At 46.4% G+C, this 21826-nt stretch overlaps 1 protein-coding gene across 8 annotated transcripts in view; it reads right to left on the bottom strand.

Annotated features, from left to right (window-relative positions):
* Positions 1-21826, bottom strand: part of LOC308484764 (uncharacterized protein) — a 48352-nt gene that overhangs the window by 14857 nt on the left and 11669 nt on the right. For 4 of the 8 annotated variants that reach the window (XR_013990108.1, XM_081019886.1, XM_081019891.1 and 1 more), the window contains exons 4-12: positions 13730-13994; positions 13101-13198; positions 11646-11748; positions 10424-10531; positions 7416-7499; positions 6859-7047; positions 5038-5273; positions 2761-2983; positions 352-444 (exon numbers count right to left, since the gene is read on the bottom strand). Coding sequence is in view for 7 of the 8 variants with exons in the window: in XM_081019886.1 (XP_080876012.1) it covers positions 352-444; positions 2761-2983; positions 5038-5273; positions 6859-7047; positions 7416-7499; positions 10424-10531; positions 11646-11748; positions 13101-13198; positions 13730-13994 (1399 nt within the window). In the remaining variant the exon portion in view is untranslated. The remainder of the gene's footprint in view (positions 1-351; positions 445-2760; positions 2984-5037; positions 5274-6858; positions 7048-7415; positions 7500-10423; positions 10532-11645; positions 11749-13100; positions 13199-13729; positions 13995-21826) is intronic. The other 4 variants (XM_081019888.1, XM_081019890.1, XM_081019889.1 and 1 more) reach the window with 4 other exon arrangements.

Here is a 21826-nt window from a genome sequence, read left to right as displayed (position 1 = left end):
TCGAAGCTACCAGCATGAGTTTGACCAAGCTGCGGGAGGCAGTGGAAGACAGGAGTGCCTGGCGTGCTCTGGTCCATGGGGTCACGAAGAGTCGGACACGACTAAACGACTAAACAAAACAATGAATATAGCACCAAGTGGACTCATGCTCATACTTCAGAGCAGGAAGTGGTGGGCAGATGAGTCAAAAGAGGCTCTTGAGCATCAGTACACACACAAACACACACCTTGTGAACGCTCCCAGGATGACATTTCCCTCCTCCTTGGCTCTCCAAAGAGCCGTGAAGAGCATGGTGAGTCAGGGAGGAAGAGGCAAAGGTGAGGAGGGGCGATGACAGAAGTAACGCCTACCTGCTCGGTCACCAGCTGATGCTGCCGCCTCAGGCTCTCCTGCTCTCCCTGGGGGCTCCTGGTGACTTTCGCTTCCGAGTCCTGACTCTGTTCCTGGGGGAGGAAATGGACCTGTGTGGGCAGCGAGGCCGGAGGATGGCAGGGCCCTGTTCTAGCTCCCGTCTCTTTCACGGATCTCGGCTTCTGGAAGTGGGAGGTGAAGCCTTGGGGTTTTCAGCAACCCAGCTGGGTGCTGTGCCAACCACAGCAACCCTCCCAAGCCTGCCCTGCCCTGCCTTCCCAAAGCCCTCAAGGACAACCTGGGGGCCCCACACAGGCTTAGCAGTGAGGCTAAAGGTGAGGGAAGAGACACAGCTCAGCGGCAGCGTGTTTGCCTTGCAAGCAGAAGGTCCCAGTTTCTGTCCCCGCAGGTATCTCCTGGTGGGACTGCGAGACACCCCTTCCTGAAGCCGAGGAAGACGCCACATGGCAGAGGTTCCTAGGGACTACTGCAATGCGCTCTACATGGGGCTACCTTTGAAGGTGACCCGGAAACTACAACTAATCCAGAATGCGGCAGCTAGACTGGTGACTGGGAGCGGCCGTCGAGACCACATAACACCGGTCCTGAAAGACCTACATTGGCTCCCAGTACGTTTCCGAGCACAATTCAAAGTGTTGGTGTTGACCTTGAAAGCCCTAAACGGCCTCGGCCCAGTATACCTGAAGGAGCGTCTCCACCCCCATCATTCTGGCCGGACGCTGAGGTCCAGCACCGAGGGCCTTCTGGCGGTTCCCTCACTGCGAGAAGCCAAGTTACAGGGAACCAGGCAGAGGGCCTTCTCGGTAGTGGCGCCCGCCCTGTGGAACGCCCTCCCATCAGATGTCAAGGAGATAAACAACTACCTGACATTTAGAAAACATCTGAAGGCAGCCCTGTTCAGGGAAGTTTTTAATGTGTGACATTTTAATGTATTTTTCATCTTTGTTGGAAGCCACACAGAGTGGCTGGGGAAACCCAGCCAGATGGGAGGGGTACAAATAAATAGTAATTATAATAATAATAATAATAATAATAATAATAATAATAATAATAATGCATGGCATGGAGAGAGTGGACAGAGGACAGTTTCCCTCCCTCTCTCATAATACTGGAACTCATGAGCATCCAATGAAGCTGAATGTTGGAAAAGATTCAAGATGGATTAGGGAGGCAGCATTTCTTCACATGGCACACAGTTAAACTATGGAACTCCCTGCCACATGAGGCAGTGGTGGCCGCCAGCCTGTAAAGGAGGACTGGAGAAATTAATGGAGGAGAGGGCTACTGACAACTCCTAGCAAAACATGGCGCTCCTTGCCCCCTTAACAGTTTGCTGCAGGCTGGCCTAAAGGATTTCTGCAGTTCTATGACTTAAAAGCAAAGGAAGCTTTTCCTTGGTCACATCCATGCCATACACAGCTCCTCAAAGAATTCTGGGAACGGTATTTGTTTAGGGTGCTGGAAACTATAGCGCTGTGGTGGGGAAACTACAGCTCCAAGGGCTCTGTGGGGGAAGCTGTCTGCTTCAAGGCATGGCCTGGCTGGGGCAGAGAGAACGGAAAAGCTTCACCCGTTCAGATTTCAACAAGACAGGCTCTGGCTAAAGGGACAGGGAAGCCTTTAGGGCCAGAGGGCTGCCTTCCCGTGGGGCAACCTTCCGGGGACCACATGCCAGTGGTGGGCGGGGCCTGAAGCAAAAGTGGGTGGAGCAACAGATGCAAATTATTCCTTTGCCCAGCTGGCACACTCAAGCACAAGGCAGGGTCAGAGCTCCAGGACATATTTCCAGCTAGACAAAAACACTTCAGGACAGGGCGGTCCAATACGCGGCCTGAGGGCAGCATGCAGGCCTCGAGGCCTTTGGGGATGGCCCTTGGCAACATTTGACGCCTCCCCCAGCCCCAGTGCTACCTTCCCAAAGCCTGGTAAGGAGGCGCTGGGCTTTGGGAAAGAGGTGTGATGTCTCTGGCAGAGAAAGAGCCTGCAGGGTTCTGTGTCAAAGCCTTCTTGAGGCCCACTTGGTATGAAAAGCTGGACCTCCCGGCTCCAAGAGGCTGTGAAGTAGGGCCAGGAGAGGCCTGGCTTGCAGAGAGTCCTGGTGGCTAGATAGCAAGCCCCCCAGAAGTCTCCCTGCACAGAGCCGGATTCAGGAGAGCGCTACCTGTTCTGTTGCACTGGGTGCCAAGCCTTGGGGGCGCTGCAGAGGGCGCCGCAACTGATTTTGCATGGAGCACAAGAGTTGGGGGGTGCCAAATTTAGGAGTTGCACAGGGCACTGCTGACCCCCAAGGTCCGCCACTGCCCTGGAGTTCCCCACCCCTGCAGTAGCAAAAGGGAAGAAAAAGGCAAGAGACTTAGCGGGGTGTCGTCTCCCCAGCGGCCCCACACCTTGGCAGAGAGGCCTGGAGCACTCATGTTCTGCAGCTCCTCCTCCCTGGTCTTCGCAGCTGCCGTCCTCTGCCCCTGCCGACCTCTCCCGTCCTGGGGCATGTGCTCCTGGCTGTCCGGCCGGCTGCCCACCTCCTCCTGCTTGGCGTGCAGAGCTGCTTCTAGCTCCAGGGCACGAGCCTGCAGCAGGTCCTTCTCTCTCTGTACGAGCCTCCAGGATTCCCTGCAAGAACCAGAGGGGACAAGGCAGGCGCTCGCTCGCTTTCTGACCTCGGGGTGACAGGGGTTACTTCAAGCCCCATGTGGGGCTTCCTTTGCTCTTGGTCCAGAAGCTGCAGTCAGTGCAGGATGCTGAAGGGTTACGGCTGACAGAGGGGAGGTCTGGTCAGCATATTGCCCCTGTGCTCAGAGATCTGCACTGCCTGCCAATTTACTACCAGACCAAGTTCAAGGTGTTACGATTAGTATATAAATCCTGAACGACTTGAGATCTCATTTCCCCATATCCCCAATTATAGCCCCCCTGTATCTGACTACTTCAATTGCTGGAACTGGCGTTTTTACACCTGCCACGTAATACCCATTCTACAATTGTAAGAACGCTATCTTTGGAACTCCCTGCCTGTTGATATCAGGCAGGAACCTTCACTGTACTCTTTCCAGCACCTGCTAAAAATATTGTTGCTTAGGCAGATGTTTAGAAAGTTGATGAAAGTTTCAATCCGTTTTTAGTCAATTGCTGAGTTTATCTTTTGACTGATTTTAAGAGTTGTTTTTAACAGGTAATTTTATCATTTTAGTCTCTTTGTAAACGGCTTTGAGGTTTTATTTTCACAATTTTGCTGTGTATAACACGTTAATAAATAAACAACTAATAACCAAATAGAAGCTACAAACCTCCACTTGGCTGTTAAGCTCACTTCATGACCTTGAAATCATTCTCTCAGTCTAAGCTACACTGAACTCAATTTCTGCCCCATTCCTGCCTCTGGGCAGCAGAGAACAAGACTTTGCCCTCTTGTGACAGAGGAATATACAAAAAAAAAACACTCCCCGAAAAGCAGAATATCAGGCTGCAGGATCTCTGCCATCTCCTAATATTTACTACTGTAGCAGGTCAACAAATTGCTGTATACCAGAGCTTTCCAAACTGTGTGTCACGATATGTCATTGTGTTGACTGCAGTGTGCAAGTGTGTGGCATGACTGCTCCCCAAACTCCTCCCAGAGCTGGAAAGGGGGTAGTTTAACCTTCAGTTTGCTAATAAAACTGAATTACTGCGTCACGAAATGATGCATGTCTAAAAAGTGTGCCCCCAACAGGAAAAGTTTGGAAAGCTCTGCTATATATACTGATAGGGGAACTACAGCTAAGAGAATATGCTTCCACATGATGGACTACATGGAATTGGCGGAAATGACTGGCAGAATCCGGGACCAGGGAGAAGAGTCGGTGGAAGAAGATTGGAAGAAATTTAAAGATTATTTACAGAAATATTGCAAAATTAATGAATGTTAGAATGATGTCAGAATGAAGTTAAGTGGTTTAAGCAGCAATGTTATAAAGGTGTATGTAAAAATGGATTATTAACAGGTGAGAAACCAAAGTTATAATATATTAAGTTAAAGGATTAAGATAAAAACAAAGAGGGAAAGAAATTGCTGAATTAACTAACTGAATTGGAATACAAAAAAGGGAGGTGTGAGGAGGTCAGGGAAACAAGGAAATGAATGTAAGGTATGGAAAGACTGATGTATTTTTTAAAGTGTTTTTTATCTTTTTTTGTATTTTGTATTTTTTCTTTTATTTTTACTTTTGTCTTTCTTTTCTTCTTTTTTTAATTCATGTAATTATTTTCTTTGAAACCTTAATAAATATCATTTAAAAAAAAAAGAGAGAGAATATGCTTCCACAGACTGTATTAAGGATGTGTCAAGGACATTTGTGCAGGGAAAACTCAGCCTTGAGCCAAACTGATGGAAAGTAGACACCAAATTCTTCTTGCTAATTCAGGCATCCAGCTCTGATAATACAGGCACACTTTTCCTCTGGAACGTGACTTAATTCCTGTGCACATGCAAAGCTAAGGGGAGGGAATGCCTCTCTGGAAGTCTGTGTGGCTAACAGTCCTTTGGACTCTACTCCTGGAGGGTTCCCAACAGCTGCTGTTGCTTTGACCAAATAAAAGCCATATTAAACATTGTGACTGGAGTGGTTAATTGGAGAAAAGCAGCAGCTCAGGAAAAAGGCTATCTCCCAGTGTTTCCTGCCAAGTACCTGAGATTCGCACAGGTTTCCTGGAGAGCCTTCACCTCTTCCTCCAGCTTCCTCCTGTCCTCTTGACTCAGAGAGGCTCCTTCCGCCTCTTTCAGCATCTGGCTCTGCTCATTCTCCAGCGCCTGGATGCGGCTCTCAAGGATCTTCTTCTCTGCTTCGGAGCGATGGAGCTTCTCCAGAGAGGCTTCCAGCCTCTGGCGGCTCTCGGCTGCTTCGGAAGAGAGTGTTTTGCACGCCTGCAAGGGAGATTGCAAGGCCTTTGCTCTATTGACTTAGCCCGGAGACCCTTCCAGGTGAATGCACACGGCCACTTGGTAAACTCAAGACCTTCTGGGTAGAACTGCTGATCTAGTGAACAGTTGGGCACAGGGCCAGATCGCTACCTAACCACAACTGTCCACCTATGAAAATATTGTTAGAATATAAAATGGTAATATAATATAATATATAGCCTAGCTTTTTCCCAGACAGGGACTTAAGATGCCAGATAAAATAGAAATAGCTAAAAACAGAAAAACACAATCATTAAAAAACAATTAAACACTAATTAGAATTAAAATTGTGTGTGAGTGTTTGTGTGTGTGTGTGATACCTATTAAAACATACAGATCATTACAATAAAAACAGCACGGCACCTGCCCTTTCCTTAAAAACAGTCATTCCCCAAAGACCTTTTCAGAACAAGAAAGTCTTTACTTGCTGGCAGTAAGGAGGGAGCCAGTCTGGCTTCCCTTCGCAGGGAGTTCCAAAGTTGCTTGAGCGCAGCCACTGAGAAGGCCCTCTCCTGCGTCTCCACTGAGCGTACCTATACAGAGCTGATTCATATGTGTATATTTTTTGATGTTCTTTTAAGCTGTTTTTGAAGTTGTGTGATATTGTGTGTTAATATTACTGCTGTGTTTTAACTCTTATAACCTGTCCTGGGACTTTAGGATGAAGGGCGGGTGATAAATTGTAGTTAATAATAGTAATCTTTCAGGGATGGAAAACATTTTTCCGTGTAAGGCCCACATTCCTTTCCAGGGGAGGGGCTGCATGCCAGCAGTGCGTGGCCAGAGACAGAAGTGGGTGAAGTAATTTAATATAATGTACGGTCCCAGCGCCTGCCAACCTAGCAGTTCGAAAGCACCCCCGGGTGCAAGTAGATAAATAGGGACCGCTTACTAGCGGGAAGATAAATGGCATTTCCGTGTGCGGCTCTGGCTCGCCAGAGTAGCTTCGTCACGCTGGCCACGTGACCCGGAAGTGTCTGCGGACAGCGGTGGCTCCCAGCCTATAGAGTGAGATGAGCGCGCAACCCTAGAGTCTGTCAAGACTGGCCCATACGGGCAGGGGTACCTTTACCTTTATTACATTTCCGGGACGCAGGTGGCGCTGTGGGTTAAACCACAGAGCCTAGGACTTGCTGATCAGAAGGTCGGAGGTTCGAATCCCTGCAACGGGGTGAGCTCCCGTTGCTCGGTCCCTGCTCCTGCCAACCTAGCAGTTTGAAAGCACGTCAAAGTGCAAGTAGATAAATAGGTACCGCTCTGGCAGGAAGGTAAACGGCGTTTCCGTGCGCTACTCTGGTTCACCAGAAGCAGCTTAGTCATGCTGGCCACATGACCCAGAAGCTGTACGCCGGCTCCCTCGGCCAATAAAGCGAGATGAGCGCCGCAACCCCAGAGTCGGCCACGACTGGACCTAATGGTCAGGGGTCCCTTTACCTTTACCTTTATTACATTTCTATCCCACCTTTTTTCTCCAAGGAACTGAGAGTGATGTAGGTGTTTCATGGATCCCACCCACAGCTGGAGAATGGGCCAGAATGGGGGAACTCACCTGTCTGGTGGACTCCAGCTCCTCCTCCATGAGAACCTTCTCCTTGTCCTGGTGGTTGACTTGGGTCTTGGCACAGACGAGCTCCAAATGGGGGGCTGAGACTTGGTCGCTGGAGCCTTCCTGCTGTTTCCGTGCACGCTCCAGCTCCAAGGTGAGATGTTGGACCTCCTGGTGGAGAGCCACCTTCTCCTGCAAGACAGTTGCTATGGTTGTTATGGTCGTTTACGGCTCACTCTTCTTCATCAAAATGAAAGCAAAGCGGCTGGCAGGATCGAAACGCTATAGCTCAACACACGACTGCAGTACTCAAAGCAGCACAGGTAACTTATGCTGCCCATCAGATGGCAACTCTTCTTTCCGCCTCTCCTCCAACCTCCCTCCCTTCCACCCATTCAATTCACCCTCTATTTAAAACCATTTCTTATGAGGCAATAATCAATTATTTATATTTATGGACATATTTTTAGCCAATTTTGTGCTCCCCCCCCCCATTGCCTGCGCCCCTGGTGGGGCCCACCTCAACACCCCCTAGCTAATGTCCTGCCCAGACCCCATACCTGGAGGAGTCCCTCCCAGTCAGAAAGGGCAGATTCCAACTTCAGTCTGAGCTCCCTCACTTTCTCCTCCAACCGATCCTTCTCCTGTCAGGCAAACCAGCACATTTCCCCCTCAAAATGTCATTCAAACATATTTCGTCAGAGTGAAGAGTGCATGGACCAGCAGTTCCCACACTTTCAGGGTCCCCCTTGGTTCCATAAACTCATTCCCAGCGCCCCTCTGCCCTACCCTCTGGCTTAACACAGAGGTTCCCAGAGTGGGCAGTAAAGGTAAAGGACCCCTGGACGGTTAAGTCCAGTCAAAGGTGACTATGAGACACAAGATTTACCCACTCTGGAAGAATGGCAGATGAAGGTGATGGACTATATGGAATTGGCGGAAATGTCTGGCAGAATCCGAGACCAGGGAGAAGAGTCAGTGGAAGAAGATTGGAAGAAGTTTAAAGACTATTTGCAGAAATACTGTAAAATTAATGAATGTTAAAATGATGTTGGACTGAAAATAAGTGGTTTTGGTAATAAGGTTAATAAGAATATGTAAATATTGATAGTTATATGGATGAAAATATATAGTTATAATAGGTTAAGATACAGAGTAAAGATAAATGAAAGAGGGTAAGGATTTGCTGAAAGGATTTTGTAAACGGGAATACAAAAAGGGGAGATGTGAGGAGGTCAAGGAAACAAGCAAATGAGCCTAAAGACATTGAAAAATGGACTTTTTCTTCTTTAAAATATTTTTTCTTTTTTTCCCCTCTATTTTTTTAGCTATCTGTTTTTTGTATTTTGTATCATCCTTTTTTTCTTTTTATTCTCCTTTTTAGGTCTCTTTTTTGGTATTTTTCTTGTTAGCTTTTGGTTTTTTTTCTCTCTATGTGTAATTTCTGGTTTATATTTATCGTAAAATTTCAATAAATATTTTATAAAAAAAACAAAACAAAGGTGACTATGGGGTACGGTGCTCATCTCGCTTTCAGGCGGAGGGAGCCGGCATTTATCCACAGATTCGTGAGCGATGTTCATTTATGCGTAGTTTTATCGGTCTGGTACTCTTGCCAATGTACAACTTCTTGCATGGACACACCCCACTAGTAGAACACTACATACAACAGAAACACCAGGACGATGCTTTTGTAATTTTCATTATCTGGAAACCTAGAGTTAGACCCATTCAATCGGAGAGATATCAATAGACTGTTATTACAACAGGAAGTCCAGTACATCCATTTACTTAAGACCATGACCCCTATGGGTCTGAATAGCTATCAGGATTATACATCATTTCTTTAAGACCTTTAAATTAAACTGTAGCTGTCCTCTGAACTTTAGAACTCTATGCCTTTAAGAAGATCTAGGGAATCTCATCTACCCCTTTAAGTGCATATAAAAGGTTACAGGCTCACTTCCAAATTGAAAACGCACAGAAAAGCACAAGATACACGTTGATCTACCCACACGTAGATGAGGAATCATATGATTATATGCTGCCTTAGAGTTTTTAATTTGATTCAACACATGTCATTATTATTAATATTATTTTCAGTTGCTATCTCTGAGAAATGTAGAAAATAACAGGATATATTTATCCGAAAGTCTTCAAACTTACATGACCCTTTAAAAATTAGGTAAGGAACCAAATGTTATATAATACTGTTTTATAATTTATGACTGCTTTATAATCTATGGTAATTTAGAATTTAAATGTGTTTTCATGTAATATTTGATACTTCTAGCTGATGAAGGTGAATACATTGAAACAGGGAGCTGTCCTGGTTTCTGATCCATAATTAACTTCTGACTTCTGCTCAGTGATTGAAACTAAGACCTTCACGTCAAATCTGACTATGGACTAACATGAACTTGTCTCTAAGCATAAACTCTTATTTCTAATTCTGTAACAAATTATTGTGTTATACATATCTTTATGAGTTGGAGTTTGTAATCTCTGTTAGAGTTTGTAATCTCTATTTGAGTTTGTAATCCTTATCAGAATACATACTTTTCAATGGATCAGTTTTTGTTTAAATTGATTATTTATTTGTGAGTAGGGACTACTCCCACTATTGAAACTTACATTGGCCTGAGTTCTTGGTTTGTTTTTTTTCTTGGTATATTTAATAACAAGATTCCCAAAGTGGGCATGTGGCTGGCCCCTGTGAGAAGAGGATGCCTGACTCAATGGGCCCTTGCCTGATCCAGCAGGCTCTTCTTTTGTTCTTATCCGTGTCCCCAAACAATGAGCTAGGTTTCAAGATCTGCAACTAAGTGATGGGGCCCGTCTAGCCAAAGGCTGGCCCTCTCCTCCGCCCCCTCAACTATCTGCTAGGTAGGGAGACAATAGCCAGTGTGAGCAGAGCTGGAAGCTGGGGACACAGAGAACTTTTTGTTTCGTGATGGATCCAAAGCTTGGACTAATGGAGAAGCAAGATCTATTGGGGTGTTAATTCTGTGAGCCCCTCCATCTTAAGCTCAGGTTGTACCTCTGTGTAAATAAAGCATATATCATAAAGACACCACTGGTCTTCATTCCAAGGAAACGGAAGCCTGGATACCCCAGAATCTCTTGCCACTCAGAAATTGGGGTGGTGTGTAAAACTATATACCACCACTTAGTGCCAACAGCTATGTAGCCAAAACGGGGCTACTGAGAAACAAGAGGGAGATATCAGCAGACTTGGGGGAACCCCAATGTTTGCAGAATTAGGGGAAAGTACTTTTGCAGGGGACTAAGGAGGCAACATGCCCTTACCCAAGCATAGGTCACATTCATACCATACATTTAAAGCACATTTAACATGTGTATAAAGCATGTGGCTTTATATCCTGGGAACTGTAGTTCCTGGCCCCTGAGAACTATAGTTCCCCACCTCACAGAACTGCAAATTCCCAGCCCCCTTAATAGAATATAGGACCCAGGAATGTTTGGGGGAAGTTGTGTGCTTGAAATGTACAGTGTGGGTCCCTCTGCAGCTCTATATCTTAGCTGCTCTGCAGTCTCCTTGGCAAACCTCTTTTGCAGTTTCCAGCTTCTGCCCCATCTCTTCCTGTTTTTCTTTTAGGGCCTTGATGTGGCTTTCGTGAGCCAACAGGCTGCTTTGAAGGCTGACCAGTTCTTCCTGGAAAACAAGAGTGCATTTGAATGACTTCTGTGGTTTTTAAATACATTTGAAACATTATAATGATGATAATGAGTTGTACCCCAACCATCTGACTGGGTTGCCCAGTCAGGGCTTCCAGCTGAATATACAGAAACACAACAACCGCAACAACACAATAGAACATCACACATTAACCCCTAAAACCTTAACCCATCATCAATAAGGACATTATATTTGCAGCAATGGGGCTTCTGACCTTGATGAGCAGGGCTGCATGGAATTTGTGCTAAGGAAAATGAAAATTATGCTACCAAGCAACCCAAATTCTGCATGGGAGTAGGGATTGTTGGGATACTGCCGGGGAGACGGGGGCATCAGGCAGGCCCCCAGCTGGCTCCAGCCAGCAGCCAGCAGCCGGGCGATCACCGGTCCCCCTTGGAACAGCATCAAACAGCGACACGAGCCTCAGATACATTTAGAGACTTGGCACACTTTATCAGCAGAGTGAATAAATCTTCTCGCAACAGAAGTGGCGGACAGAGCCATGTGTAAGTATATTTACAGCATTTATTCAGTTCAGGAACAAAGGAAAAAGCATGTCTGCTTCCCTTCGTGTCCAGCAAACGGCAGAGCAAAAGCAATATACAAAACGGAAGTTCCCAGCAGACTGCTGGAATGTAAACAGGCATGTGACACACAACAGTCATGCCTGTTCCCTTTTAAGGTACAACGGAACTATATCCTAACAGGGATGAATTCTGTGATCTGAATTCAGTAAGCAATCTTTCTTATTTTCATCATTCACTCTGGTTTTGATTGTTGTGCGGAGGGGGTAAGAAGTTATGCAGGCACCAAAGCCGCCCCCCTTCCAACAACTGGGAATCGGCCTTCTTAGATTTCAAGAGGCATCACTCAGATGCTTTCAAATATATCTGTGCTTTCATGAAGACTAGAAACTTTGTTTTTTAACTGAAGGCTGTGATTCCTAGGACACTAAATTCTGTGCTCATACACCACCTTTTGTGAATTCTTGCAATTTTAAACATGATAACCTATCTATGTCCGATCCTATGCTAGGTCCAGACATACCCACACACCCCGGCTGAGGTCAATTTTAGGAAGCCATGCTTACCACAGTGGCGTTCTGATTGGAGCCCGGGGATGAGAGCGATCCATGGTTCCTTATGCCTAGAGAAGATCTGGCCTTTACCAGCTCTGTTTCCAAACTGAAGAGACTAAAAAGCAGGCACATCCATACATGCTAAGAATAGTTCATTCCTGTTTCCTAGGTTTGCAGTACCCAGAACATACCATTTACATGCTCTGCAGAAATCATTCCCTCCAACATTTCTCCAATGAAAAGAGGGACAGGCACGAAGTACTGGGCAGGCGCTGGGCACAGAGTGTTCACGAGGCTGCGCTGCCTGCCTGCCCGCCCATTCAGGGGGAGCCCAGAGACCCCTGACGGCAAGCAGGGCAGGGAATCCTGCGCAGAAGTGCCTGACTCAGGCTCCTCAAAACCATGCGACTACGTCCCCCCACCCCAGCCCTCGCCACGCTACGCCCAGCTTCTGCTGGCAGGCACAGACTGTTATATTCCAACAGGGCCTTTGGGAACTGACTGTTTTTAAGGAAAGGGCTGGTGCTGGGATGTTTTTATTGTAATTATCTGTACAGTGGTACCTTGGGTTAAGAACTTTATTCGTTCTGGAGGTCCGTTCTTAACCTGAAACCGTTCTTAACCTGAGGTACCACTTTAGCTAATGGGGACTCCCGCTACTGCCGCCACACTGCCACCACGCAATTTCTGTTCTCATCCTGAAGCAAAGTTCTTAACCTGAGGTACTATTTCTGGGTGAGCGGAGTCTGTAACCTGAAGTGTTTGTAACCTGAGGTGTCTGTAACCTGAGGTACCACTGTACATTTTAATAGATCTTAGATATGTTAATATTTGTTTTTTAACAATTTCTTTTTCCCTATGCTTTTAGCTGTTTCTGTTTTATCTATAAGCTGCCTCGAGTCCCTGTCAGAAAAAAAGACAGGATGTGAATGAATGCAATAATAATAGTAAGTAGGGAGGCAGGGGCTTACTGAGGACCAAGCTTAAAGGGGCAGCAAGGGCCCCACTTGCTCTAATGGACCAGCGTCAACTGGTCATGCGAGCCTTCTTTCCTGGAAGGGAATCAGCCATTAACAATAAACATTAGGAAGAACTTTCTGTGCCAAGAGCTGTTCAAGTGTAGAATGGAACCCTCAGAAAGCTCTCCTTCATTGGAGGTTTTTATATAGAGGATAGATGGCCATCTGTCAGAGGTTCTTTAGCTGAGATTCCTGCATTGCAGAGGGTTGGACTTAGATGACCGTCAGGGTTCCTTCCAGTTCTACAATTCTGTGATTCTATAATAATTCAGACTAATCTATGATTTTATATTCCCTCGTTTTTGTTTTTTGCCAACTCAAATGTATTTATATCCTGCTTTTCTTCCATGGAACTCATGCGTGGAACTCCCCTCCAGGCTGCTTAGCTTCATCAAGTTTGTTGTGCACCAGTTTTCTTGAGGTTACGCCCTGGGAGGACCCTACTCACTTATCATCCAGGTCTCCTTTGTGCTTCCTGTCTTCTGAGCAAGTCATTTCCAACCACTGCTTCTCCTTTTCTATGTGAGCGAAAGAGCTCTCCATCTGCTGTGGAAAAGGCAAGGGATCAGAGGAGATTTCAGAGGCAAACTGTGCATTAAGACCCATTTGCATGGAACGAAGGAGGTCCCAGACTGTGTTCCCAGGTGAGAGGCACTTAGCTAGTGCCTTGCAGAGCCATCACTACGGTTCCTGGGAGCAAATTCCATAGTTTAACTACGTGCTGCATGGAGAAGCATTTTCTTCTACCTGTTCTGAATATCCCAACATTCAAAGGACCATAGAAACATTGAATTGCAGAGTTGGAAGGGACCCCAAGGGTCATCTGGTCCAACCCCCTGCAAAGCAGGAATCTCAATTAAGGCATCCATTACAGATGGCCTCCAAAAATGTCTCTCTAGCCTCTTTCTCCAAACCTCACATGATCTTACACATTAGGCTTTCCCCCCGAAACTAAAAAGCCCAAATTTTCCCCAGAGAGGAGTTGCTCTACCTGCCTGTTTGCGTTGGTTGCCCTTTTCTAATCTCTCTCGTTTCTGAGGCACAGCATCTAAAACTGTGCACGACACCCCACATTACCTTCTGCTTTAGGGAGAGCAGCTCAAAGTGCATCATGTTGAGTTCCAGCTCAAGGTTCCTCACGGACCAGGTTTCTCCCGCCTCAATGTTCCTTGGCAGCTCTTCTGGTAAAGATGTTCGCAGGTCCAACTCTGAGCAGCCCTGTCTCCTTCTAGCAAGTGGCTGTGTGGGACTATCCTCCCTTGTATTCCAGTTTGGAAGGCGATAGATATAATGCCTTCTTCCGACGGTTGAGCTATTGTGTTCTGCACCATCTGGTATATCTCTGAGAAGAACAAGGAAGAACATAAGGAGATCTCTGCTGGATCAGGCCCAAAGGCCTATCTAGTCCAACAAGTGGCCTGCCAGAGTCATTCCTTCATTTCAGGGCGTTGGACTTGACATCTTTCCGCAGGGCCTGCAAGACAGAGCTGTTCCGCCTGGCCTTTGGTTTGGACTCGGTCTGACCCTTATGTTTCCCTCCCCTTACGGTCTTGATTTATCAGCTACTTTAAAATGAGGCTGCATTTTAACCTGTATTTTAAATTGTTTTTTTTCCCTTTCCCCCCTATTACCGTATTTTTTGCCCCATAGGGCGCACCGGCCCATAGGACGCACCTAGTTTTGGAGGGGGGAAATAAAGGGGGGGGAATTATTTCCCCCCCAGGCACAGGGCTGGGGTGGGGGAAGCCCGAGCTTAAGGAGATTTCACCCCTCCCATACCCAAGAATCTCCTGATGATCTCCTGATGGTCTCTGCTGACTCTCCAGAGAGGAGGAGGCGTGTCCTGCCCATCTACTTATTCTGCCCAGCAACATATCTGTGTGTGTGAGAGAGAGTCAGTCAGTCAGTCAGTGTATCGGAGAGAGTGAGAGTGTTGGAGATCCTAGAGATAAGATTGCTGTTAGAGCAGCTGCAGACTCTCAGTGTAGCATTGATTTATGCTTAGAATATTCAGCTCTGTATATAGTTTTGTATCATAGTTGTAGTTATAGAATAAAAGGAAGATATTCTACAGAGCTGCTCTCCGAGTGGTTTATACTCTGCAAGACTCTGCAAAACTCTGCTGCGCAACGACTGTATTATTGAGACAGTGAATCCGGTGCTCTCAGCTCTGAGCTGTGAGTCCACAGCACTGTGACCGTTTCCTGTGAGAAGGAGGTCTCTGGCGGTGCTACCCAGCTCGCCTAGCCCAGTCGGGGTTGAGGTGCAAGAGTCCAGTTGGTGCACTGGCTCTAGGGCGATGCTGACATCGGTTATGGGCCCAGTCGTTGTTCCAGTCATCTGACCTGGCGTTGTTCCAGTCATCCCAGGCGTCCCAGGCGTCCCAGTCGCCAGAGGTTTCTGTTGCTGATTGCCGGACGGTGGAACGGACGCTGCATGCTGGACTGATTTGCGGTGCCCAGAAGCAGAGCTGTTTTGGAGCAGAGTATTCAAGCTGCCGCTGTTGCTGTTGCTGCTGCTGCTGCTTGATTTATGGAGGTATATTGCTGACTGCCAAAGGAAGAAGATAGCATCCCTGTTTGCCTGTTAATTGCGCTCTGAGTGGGAGAGAGAGTGGCTGAGGGAGTCAAGGCTTTATCTGTGTTGCACGAGGGAAGTGTCTTGCTCTAAGTAATAGCAGACATGGCCTGTGCACATTCTGGCCAGATGGCTCTGTCCTTTCCTCTCCTCACGCCTGAAACCTATGCAGTTTGGCAAGTAAAGATGAAAGCGCTTTTACAGAGGGAAAAGCTATTTCACACGATAGAAGATGACCCTCCAGATAAGGATGATGATGATTGGGCTGAGTGGCATGCTGCAGATATGAAAGCCCGAGGGACAATTATTTTGAGTGTTTCAGACCACTTGCTGGTGAACTTAGAGGGTCAAGAGACTGCACAAGCTGTTTGGCATAAGTTGAGAGATATGCATCTGAGGCAGAATGCTGGTTCCAGTGTGATTTTCTTTAAGAAGCTGTGCAGGCTGCAGTTGGAGAAAGGTGGTGATTTGCCTAGCCATCTATCTCAATTAAAGCGTCTCAGACGGGACCTTGTTCAGCGAGACCTGGCTATTTCAGAGGCTGTATTTGCAATGCTGATGATCAATAGCCTAGATGAGTCTTATGATGGAGTGGCTGCCCAGATTTCCACAATGCCTTCTGACCGGCTAACAGAAGATTATGTGTCTAGCGTGCTCTTGAATGAGTGGGATCGCAGACAGGCTGTTAAAGAAAGCCGGGACTGTGCTGTTAAAAATGTGCTTGAAAATGTGCCTGAGTCTTCAGCAGGGGAAAGTGAAAGTGAAACTGCTGCTGTTAAAGCTTTGAAATTGAAGCAGTGCTTTTCGTGTGGAGCACAAGGCCATTTGAGTTTCCAGTGCAAGAAGTCTTCAAAGAAGAAGGGAAACTTCAGAAGCAGAGGGGGAGGAGGACGAAATCCCCATGCACCTGCTACTTCAAAGGCCTTGATCTCTCGCTGTTCCAGTCAACGTGGGCGGAGTTTCTTCGTGGTCGACTCTGGCTGTTCAAACCACGTGGCCAAAGATAAGAATCTCTTTGTTCAGCTTGAGAAGCAAGAGAAAGAAATTCATCAAGCAGATGGGACAGTTCTCACGAGTATGGCTCAGGGAACTGTGTTCTTAAAGAGCCTGAATGCAACTATTAAGAATGTCCTGTATGCGCCTGATATTCAGGACAATTTGTTGAGTGTTTCCCAGCTTGATCGTCAAGGGTTTAAGGTGGTGTTTGCTAAATCTCGCTGTGAAATTCTTAGAGATGGCAAGCTCATTCTGTATGCAAAATGTGTAAATGGATTGTACCAATTGCCTTTTGTTTCAGGTACAGGCACTGCAGAAGCAACTGAGAAAGAGTGTTGCAATTTGTCTGTAGATAAGAATGAGAAGTTGCATGACCAATGTATTCATTATTACCATCGCGTTTATGGTCATTTGAATTTCCAGGCTGTGGCAAAAATGCCTGATATGGTTCAGGGTATGAAGTTGAAAGAATGTCCCTACCACATGAAATGTGTTTCTTGTGCTGAGAGTAAGGCACGCCAAGCTCCCAAAGGTACAGAGTCTGGGAGAGAGGCCAAGAAACCATATGAAGTCATTCATGCAGACTTAGTGGGGCCCCTAGCGCTCTCTAGAGGCAATTCAAGGTTTTTCATGGTTCTGATAGACTCCTATTCAAAATATGTTTGGATCTATATGCTGCAGAAAAAGTCTGAAGCCTTTACCAAGTTTCGCCAGTTTTGTAAATGGCTCAGAAATGTACATAATGAGAATGTACGTTGTCTTTTCACAGACAGGGGTGGAGAGTTTTGTTCAGAAGAGTTTGAGAGTTTTCTTTCTGAACAGGGCATTGAGCATAGGACAGCCACGCCCAGATCACCCTGGCAGAATGGTTTATGTGAGAGAGTAAACCAGACCCTGCAGCAAGGAATCAGAACGCTGTTACATGATTCGGGGCTACCCAATCCTTTTTGGGCCGAAGCTCTTTCGTTTTTCTGTCATGTGTATAACAGGAGATACCAGTCTAGTGTAAATTGCACCCCATATGAGATGCTTCACGGAAGAAAGCCATGTGTAAAGCATTTTAAAATTTTTGGTTCGGAGGTTTGGGTGCACACCTCACAGGGTGACAAACTGAGCAAGCGTGGAGAACATGGTGTTTTCCTAGGATATGAGAAAGGGTCTTATCGTGTTCTGATCACAGACACGAAAACCATAAGGCTGACCAGGAGTATTGATGACAATCCACAATGGGACAGAGTTGGCGTTTTTCAGTGCAATCCCATTTGTGATGATGGTGCAAAAGGGGCAAAGAAAGTTAAGAGGGAGGCAAGTGTTGTTGGTGGTGATAATCCTGATGCCAATGTAGTTCCAGATGATGGCACAGATTATCAGAGCACAAAAGCCTCAGGTGAGTCTGACGCTGACTCAGACTTAGCAGCTTCATATACTTTAGCTCCCCATTCTCCCAAAGAGGAAGAAGCACCAGAACAAGAGGATCAGAGAGTTTTGTGCAGATCCGAGAGAACAACCAAGGGTGTACCACCGAAAAGGTTTTCTGAAGAGTTTGCAAAGACTGCGGTCAGGAGCAACTCTGGTGGGGTTTTTAAACCAGGCATGAAGTGTGCTGAGAGTAATAGCACAAAACACTGCATTTATTTCCTTACCTGATATTTGAAGGGGAAAGCGTGTATTTGAGTTCTGAAAAATGGTTTGTTCAAATCTGCCTAATTAGAGATGCCAATTTGCATTTGAGAGGAAGAAATGTGTGTGAAGATTTTTCCAGAAGCTGCTTATTCATTTGTATTGTCACAATGTGTATTTTGTGTAAATTGCAGTTATGTTAAAGATTCTTGAAATGGTCGGATGAAATGGGGGAGGATGAGGAGATTTCACCCCTCCCATACCCAAGAATCTCCTGATGATCTCCTGATGGTCTCTGCTGACTCTCCAGAGAGGAGGAGGCGTGTCCTGCCCATCTACTTATTCTGCCCAGCAACATATCTGTGTGTGTGAGAGAGAGTCAGTCAGTCAGTGTATCGGAGAGAGTGAGAGTGTTGGAGATCCTAGAGATAAGATTGCTGTTAGAGCAGCTGCAGACTCTCAGTGTAGCATTGATTTATGCTTAGAATATTCAGCTCTGTATATAGTTTTGTATCATAGTTGTAGTTATAGAATAAAAGGAAGATATTCTACAGAGCTGCTCTCCGAGTGGTTTATACTCTGCAAGACTCTGCAAAACTCTGCTGCGCAACGACTGTATTATTGAGACAGTGAATCCGGTGCTCTCAGCTCTGAGCTGTGAGTCCACAGCACTGTGACCGTTTCCTGTGAGAAGGAGGTCTCTGGCGGTGCTACCCAGCTCGCCTAGCCCAGTCGGGGTTGAGGTGCAAGAGTCCAGTTGGTGCACTGGCTCTAGGGCGATGCTGACAGAGCTTCCCCCGACCCCAGCCCCCAGAACAGGCAGCTCTCCGCAAGCCTTGGGAGACCGGCGCAACTTCCCGCCGGGCTCCCACACCTTGCGGATATCTGCCTGAAGCCCAAACCAGGTCGGGGAACAGCGGGATGGCGGCGTTCCACCTCCCCGCTGTCCCCCGAGCTTGTGGGGCTGGCGGCGGAGAGAAGCACGCTTCTCCCCACCGCCAGCCTCCAAACCAGGTCGGGGAACCGAAGCCCGGGGCGCGCTGTGCAGCGCGCCCCCGGCTTCTAGATGCAGGCTGCTATCCGCAAGCCTAGGGAGCCCGACGGGAACTCCCGCGGAGCTCCCAAGGCTTGCGGAGAGCTTCCTGAAGCCCGGAGAGCGAGAGGGGTCGGTGCGAACTGACCCCTCTCGCTCTCCAGGCTTCAGCGAAAGCCTGCATTCACCCCATAGGACGCACACACATTTCCCCTTCATTTTTGGAGGGGAAAAAGTGCGTCCTATAGGGCGAAAAATATGGTATGTTTTTACTTTGATTTTATTGGTGTTAGCTGCCCTGAGCCCGGCTCTGGCCGGGAAGGGCGGGGTATAAATAATTTTTATTATTATTTATTATTATTATGACTCTTTGGGTCTCCTCCTTAGCACAATAGCAACCTCCCCTCCTGCAACTTCCAGGACCGTATTTAGAAGCTTCCTGCCTCTGACTGTGGAGACAGAGGATCATACGGGAACCTGCATGCAGGACCTGAAATCACAAGCCCTCTCCCCAGTTATGATTTCCAGCAACTGCTGTTCAGAAGCACTGCTGCCATCATAACTAGAAGCTACTGATCGCCCTCTCCCACATGAGTGTGTCTAATCCTCTTTTAAAGCCATTTCAATTGCTGGCCATCACGACATCTTGTACCTCATGCTTCCTTTCCTAAGAAGGATTTTGAAAGCAGAACTTTGACCTTGTGTTGTGTACTAAACTTGGATCCTAGAACAATAGGCAAGTAGGATCGTGGAATGCAACAATTGATTTGGTCTGCAGGACTTCCGGGGGCGGCGCGAACGGCAATGGCGGTCCTCTTCTGAACGGGAGAGGAGGCTCCGCAGACAACGGGTCGTCCGCTACGGCGAAGCGGAGACCCACTTCGGAAAACCCCAGGCAGCAAGAGCCTGGGGTCTTGAGGCTCGGTGGGCGCCTTGAGCGACCCTCCAAACGCGAAAGGAACCCCGTAAGGGGCTCCGGAGCGTGGAGGGGGGTTGCGGTGCTGAGAGCTGCTTCACAGTCTGTGGAGCGAAGCCGCGCTGCTGCTGCCGGTGAGCGCTGATCCCTTTTCCTGTCAAATTACGGATTCGGATGAAAAGCAACTTATTCGTGAGTAAAAGACTGAATCACTTGAAATTAGAGATTTTAAACGAAAAATCTTAATTGGCTTGAACTTGGCTGAAAGCGGAGAGACGTGGAAACAGGAAGTCCGTCTTCCGCAGCCATTGAACTTGAAAAAAGCAACTAGCTGGAGGAGTGGAGGCTGAAAGAAAGAGATTTTAAACTTTACAGATCTAAGCATCTACTGAACTTGCAATTTAAAGTAAAGACTTTAAGTTAAAGATTTGGAATTATTACTTGCACTTGACTTTCCTCCTTTTATTGGATTACAAATTAGAAGGTGAAACCCAGAGTCAGGAGCTGCCTGAGCATTGAGAGATCGAGCTGTCAGTACTGCAGATTTGGATACTGTATATTGGAACTTGCAACAATCTGAGGGTATTGAGACCTTTTAAATTTGAAACATTCTTTTTGGAGACAAATAAGCACTGTCTGTAACAAAGTGACCATTTATAAACTCTGCTAAACATTTGTATCTGAAGGTTCTTGGATATTAAATTAGACTCTGAAAGACATTTTAAGCTCCCTCTAGAGGATTGGATTAAAACAGTGACTTTACATGTACATTTACTTTCGATTCCCTTGTTGTTTGCTTGCTCTGGGCCTTTCCATTCCCATGGGAATAACTCAGTGTGACCTTGACTGATAGATAACGTTGGAATGAGTGGCACAAGAAAAAGAGGGAGAGTTAGACAAACAACTTTAACAACTCTAACCTCAGCCTCGCAGACACGTAGATCATCTGTACCTACTTTGCCCTCAGAAGTAGAAGTTGAAGAAGTTGCCTTGTCACAGGCAAAAGAGGGAGAGGGTGAAGCAGAGCAGTTACAATTGGAAGATATGGCCTCAGGAGTATCTGTTTCTGTTCTAGACAAAATTTTTGAAAAATTGGAAGCTTTGGACAAGAAAGTAGATGTGCAATCAGCAAAGATTGACAAAAATACAGAATGTCTAAATAAATTAACCATACAAGTGGTACAGAATACACAAGCAATTGGACAGTTAACGGAGGCCTCAGCAGAAAATCGGAAATTGGCTGAGGACACCAGACAAAAATTGGAAAATTTAGAGCAAGAGGTAAGACCACTCACTAAACAAGTTGGGGAACATCAGATTTATCTTTCTATGATAGAACTGCGAAATCGTGAGAATAATTTGAGGATTAGATCATTACAAGAGGCAGAAGAAGGAAATCTAACTGAGTTTTTGACCAAAGAATTCTCCAAGTTCTGGAATTTGGAAGAAAAGGACTTTAAAATTGTGTCAGCTTTCAGACTTGGAAGATTCATAAAGAAGGAGAGGCCCAGAGACTGTTTGATAACATTGAGATCAAAGGAGGAAAGGGATAAGATTTTGGGCTTACATTACGGAAAGTCACTGGAGGTTTTGGATAGAAGAATTGAAATTTATAAAGATATTCCAAGACAACTGCTGGATCTTAGAGCCGCCTATTCTGAACTTGCTAAACTACTAAGGAGCAACGCAATTCCATTTAGGTGGGAATTTCCCCAAGGAATATCTTTTACCTTTAGAGGGAGAAAGGTCAAAGTTAGAACATTGGAAGAGAGAGACAAATTTTTGGCTACATACGGAGAGGACCTTCAAAAAGGAATTGAATTACCCTCTGGGCCTGGGGCAACGCCAGCATTAACACCAGCACCTGGGGAACCTGAAGATTCAGAGAAGATACCACCCCTGGAGAAATAACCAGATTGATCCAGGATGTCTCTGCAATTGCTGAGTTGGAATATTAATGGTTGTAACATTCCGGAAAAAAGGAAGAAAATATTTCACATATTAAAAAAAGAACAATTGGACATTATCTGTT

Source organism: Podarcis pityusensis (assembly GCF_964106645.2).
Source record: "Podarcis pityusensis genome assembly, chromosome: 9".
NCBI classification, from domain to species: domain Eukaryota; kingdom Metazoa; phylum Chordata; class Lepidosauria; order Squamata; family Lacertidae; genus Podarcis; species Podarcis pityusensis.
The sequence above is the reverse complement of the archived record's forward strand: the minus strand, read 5'-3'. Positions and strand labels throughout refer to the sequence as shown.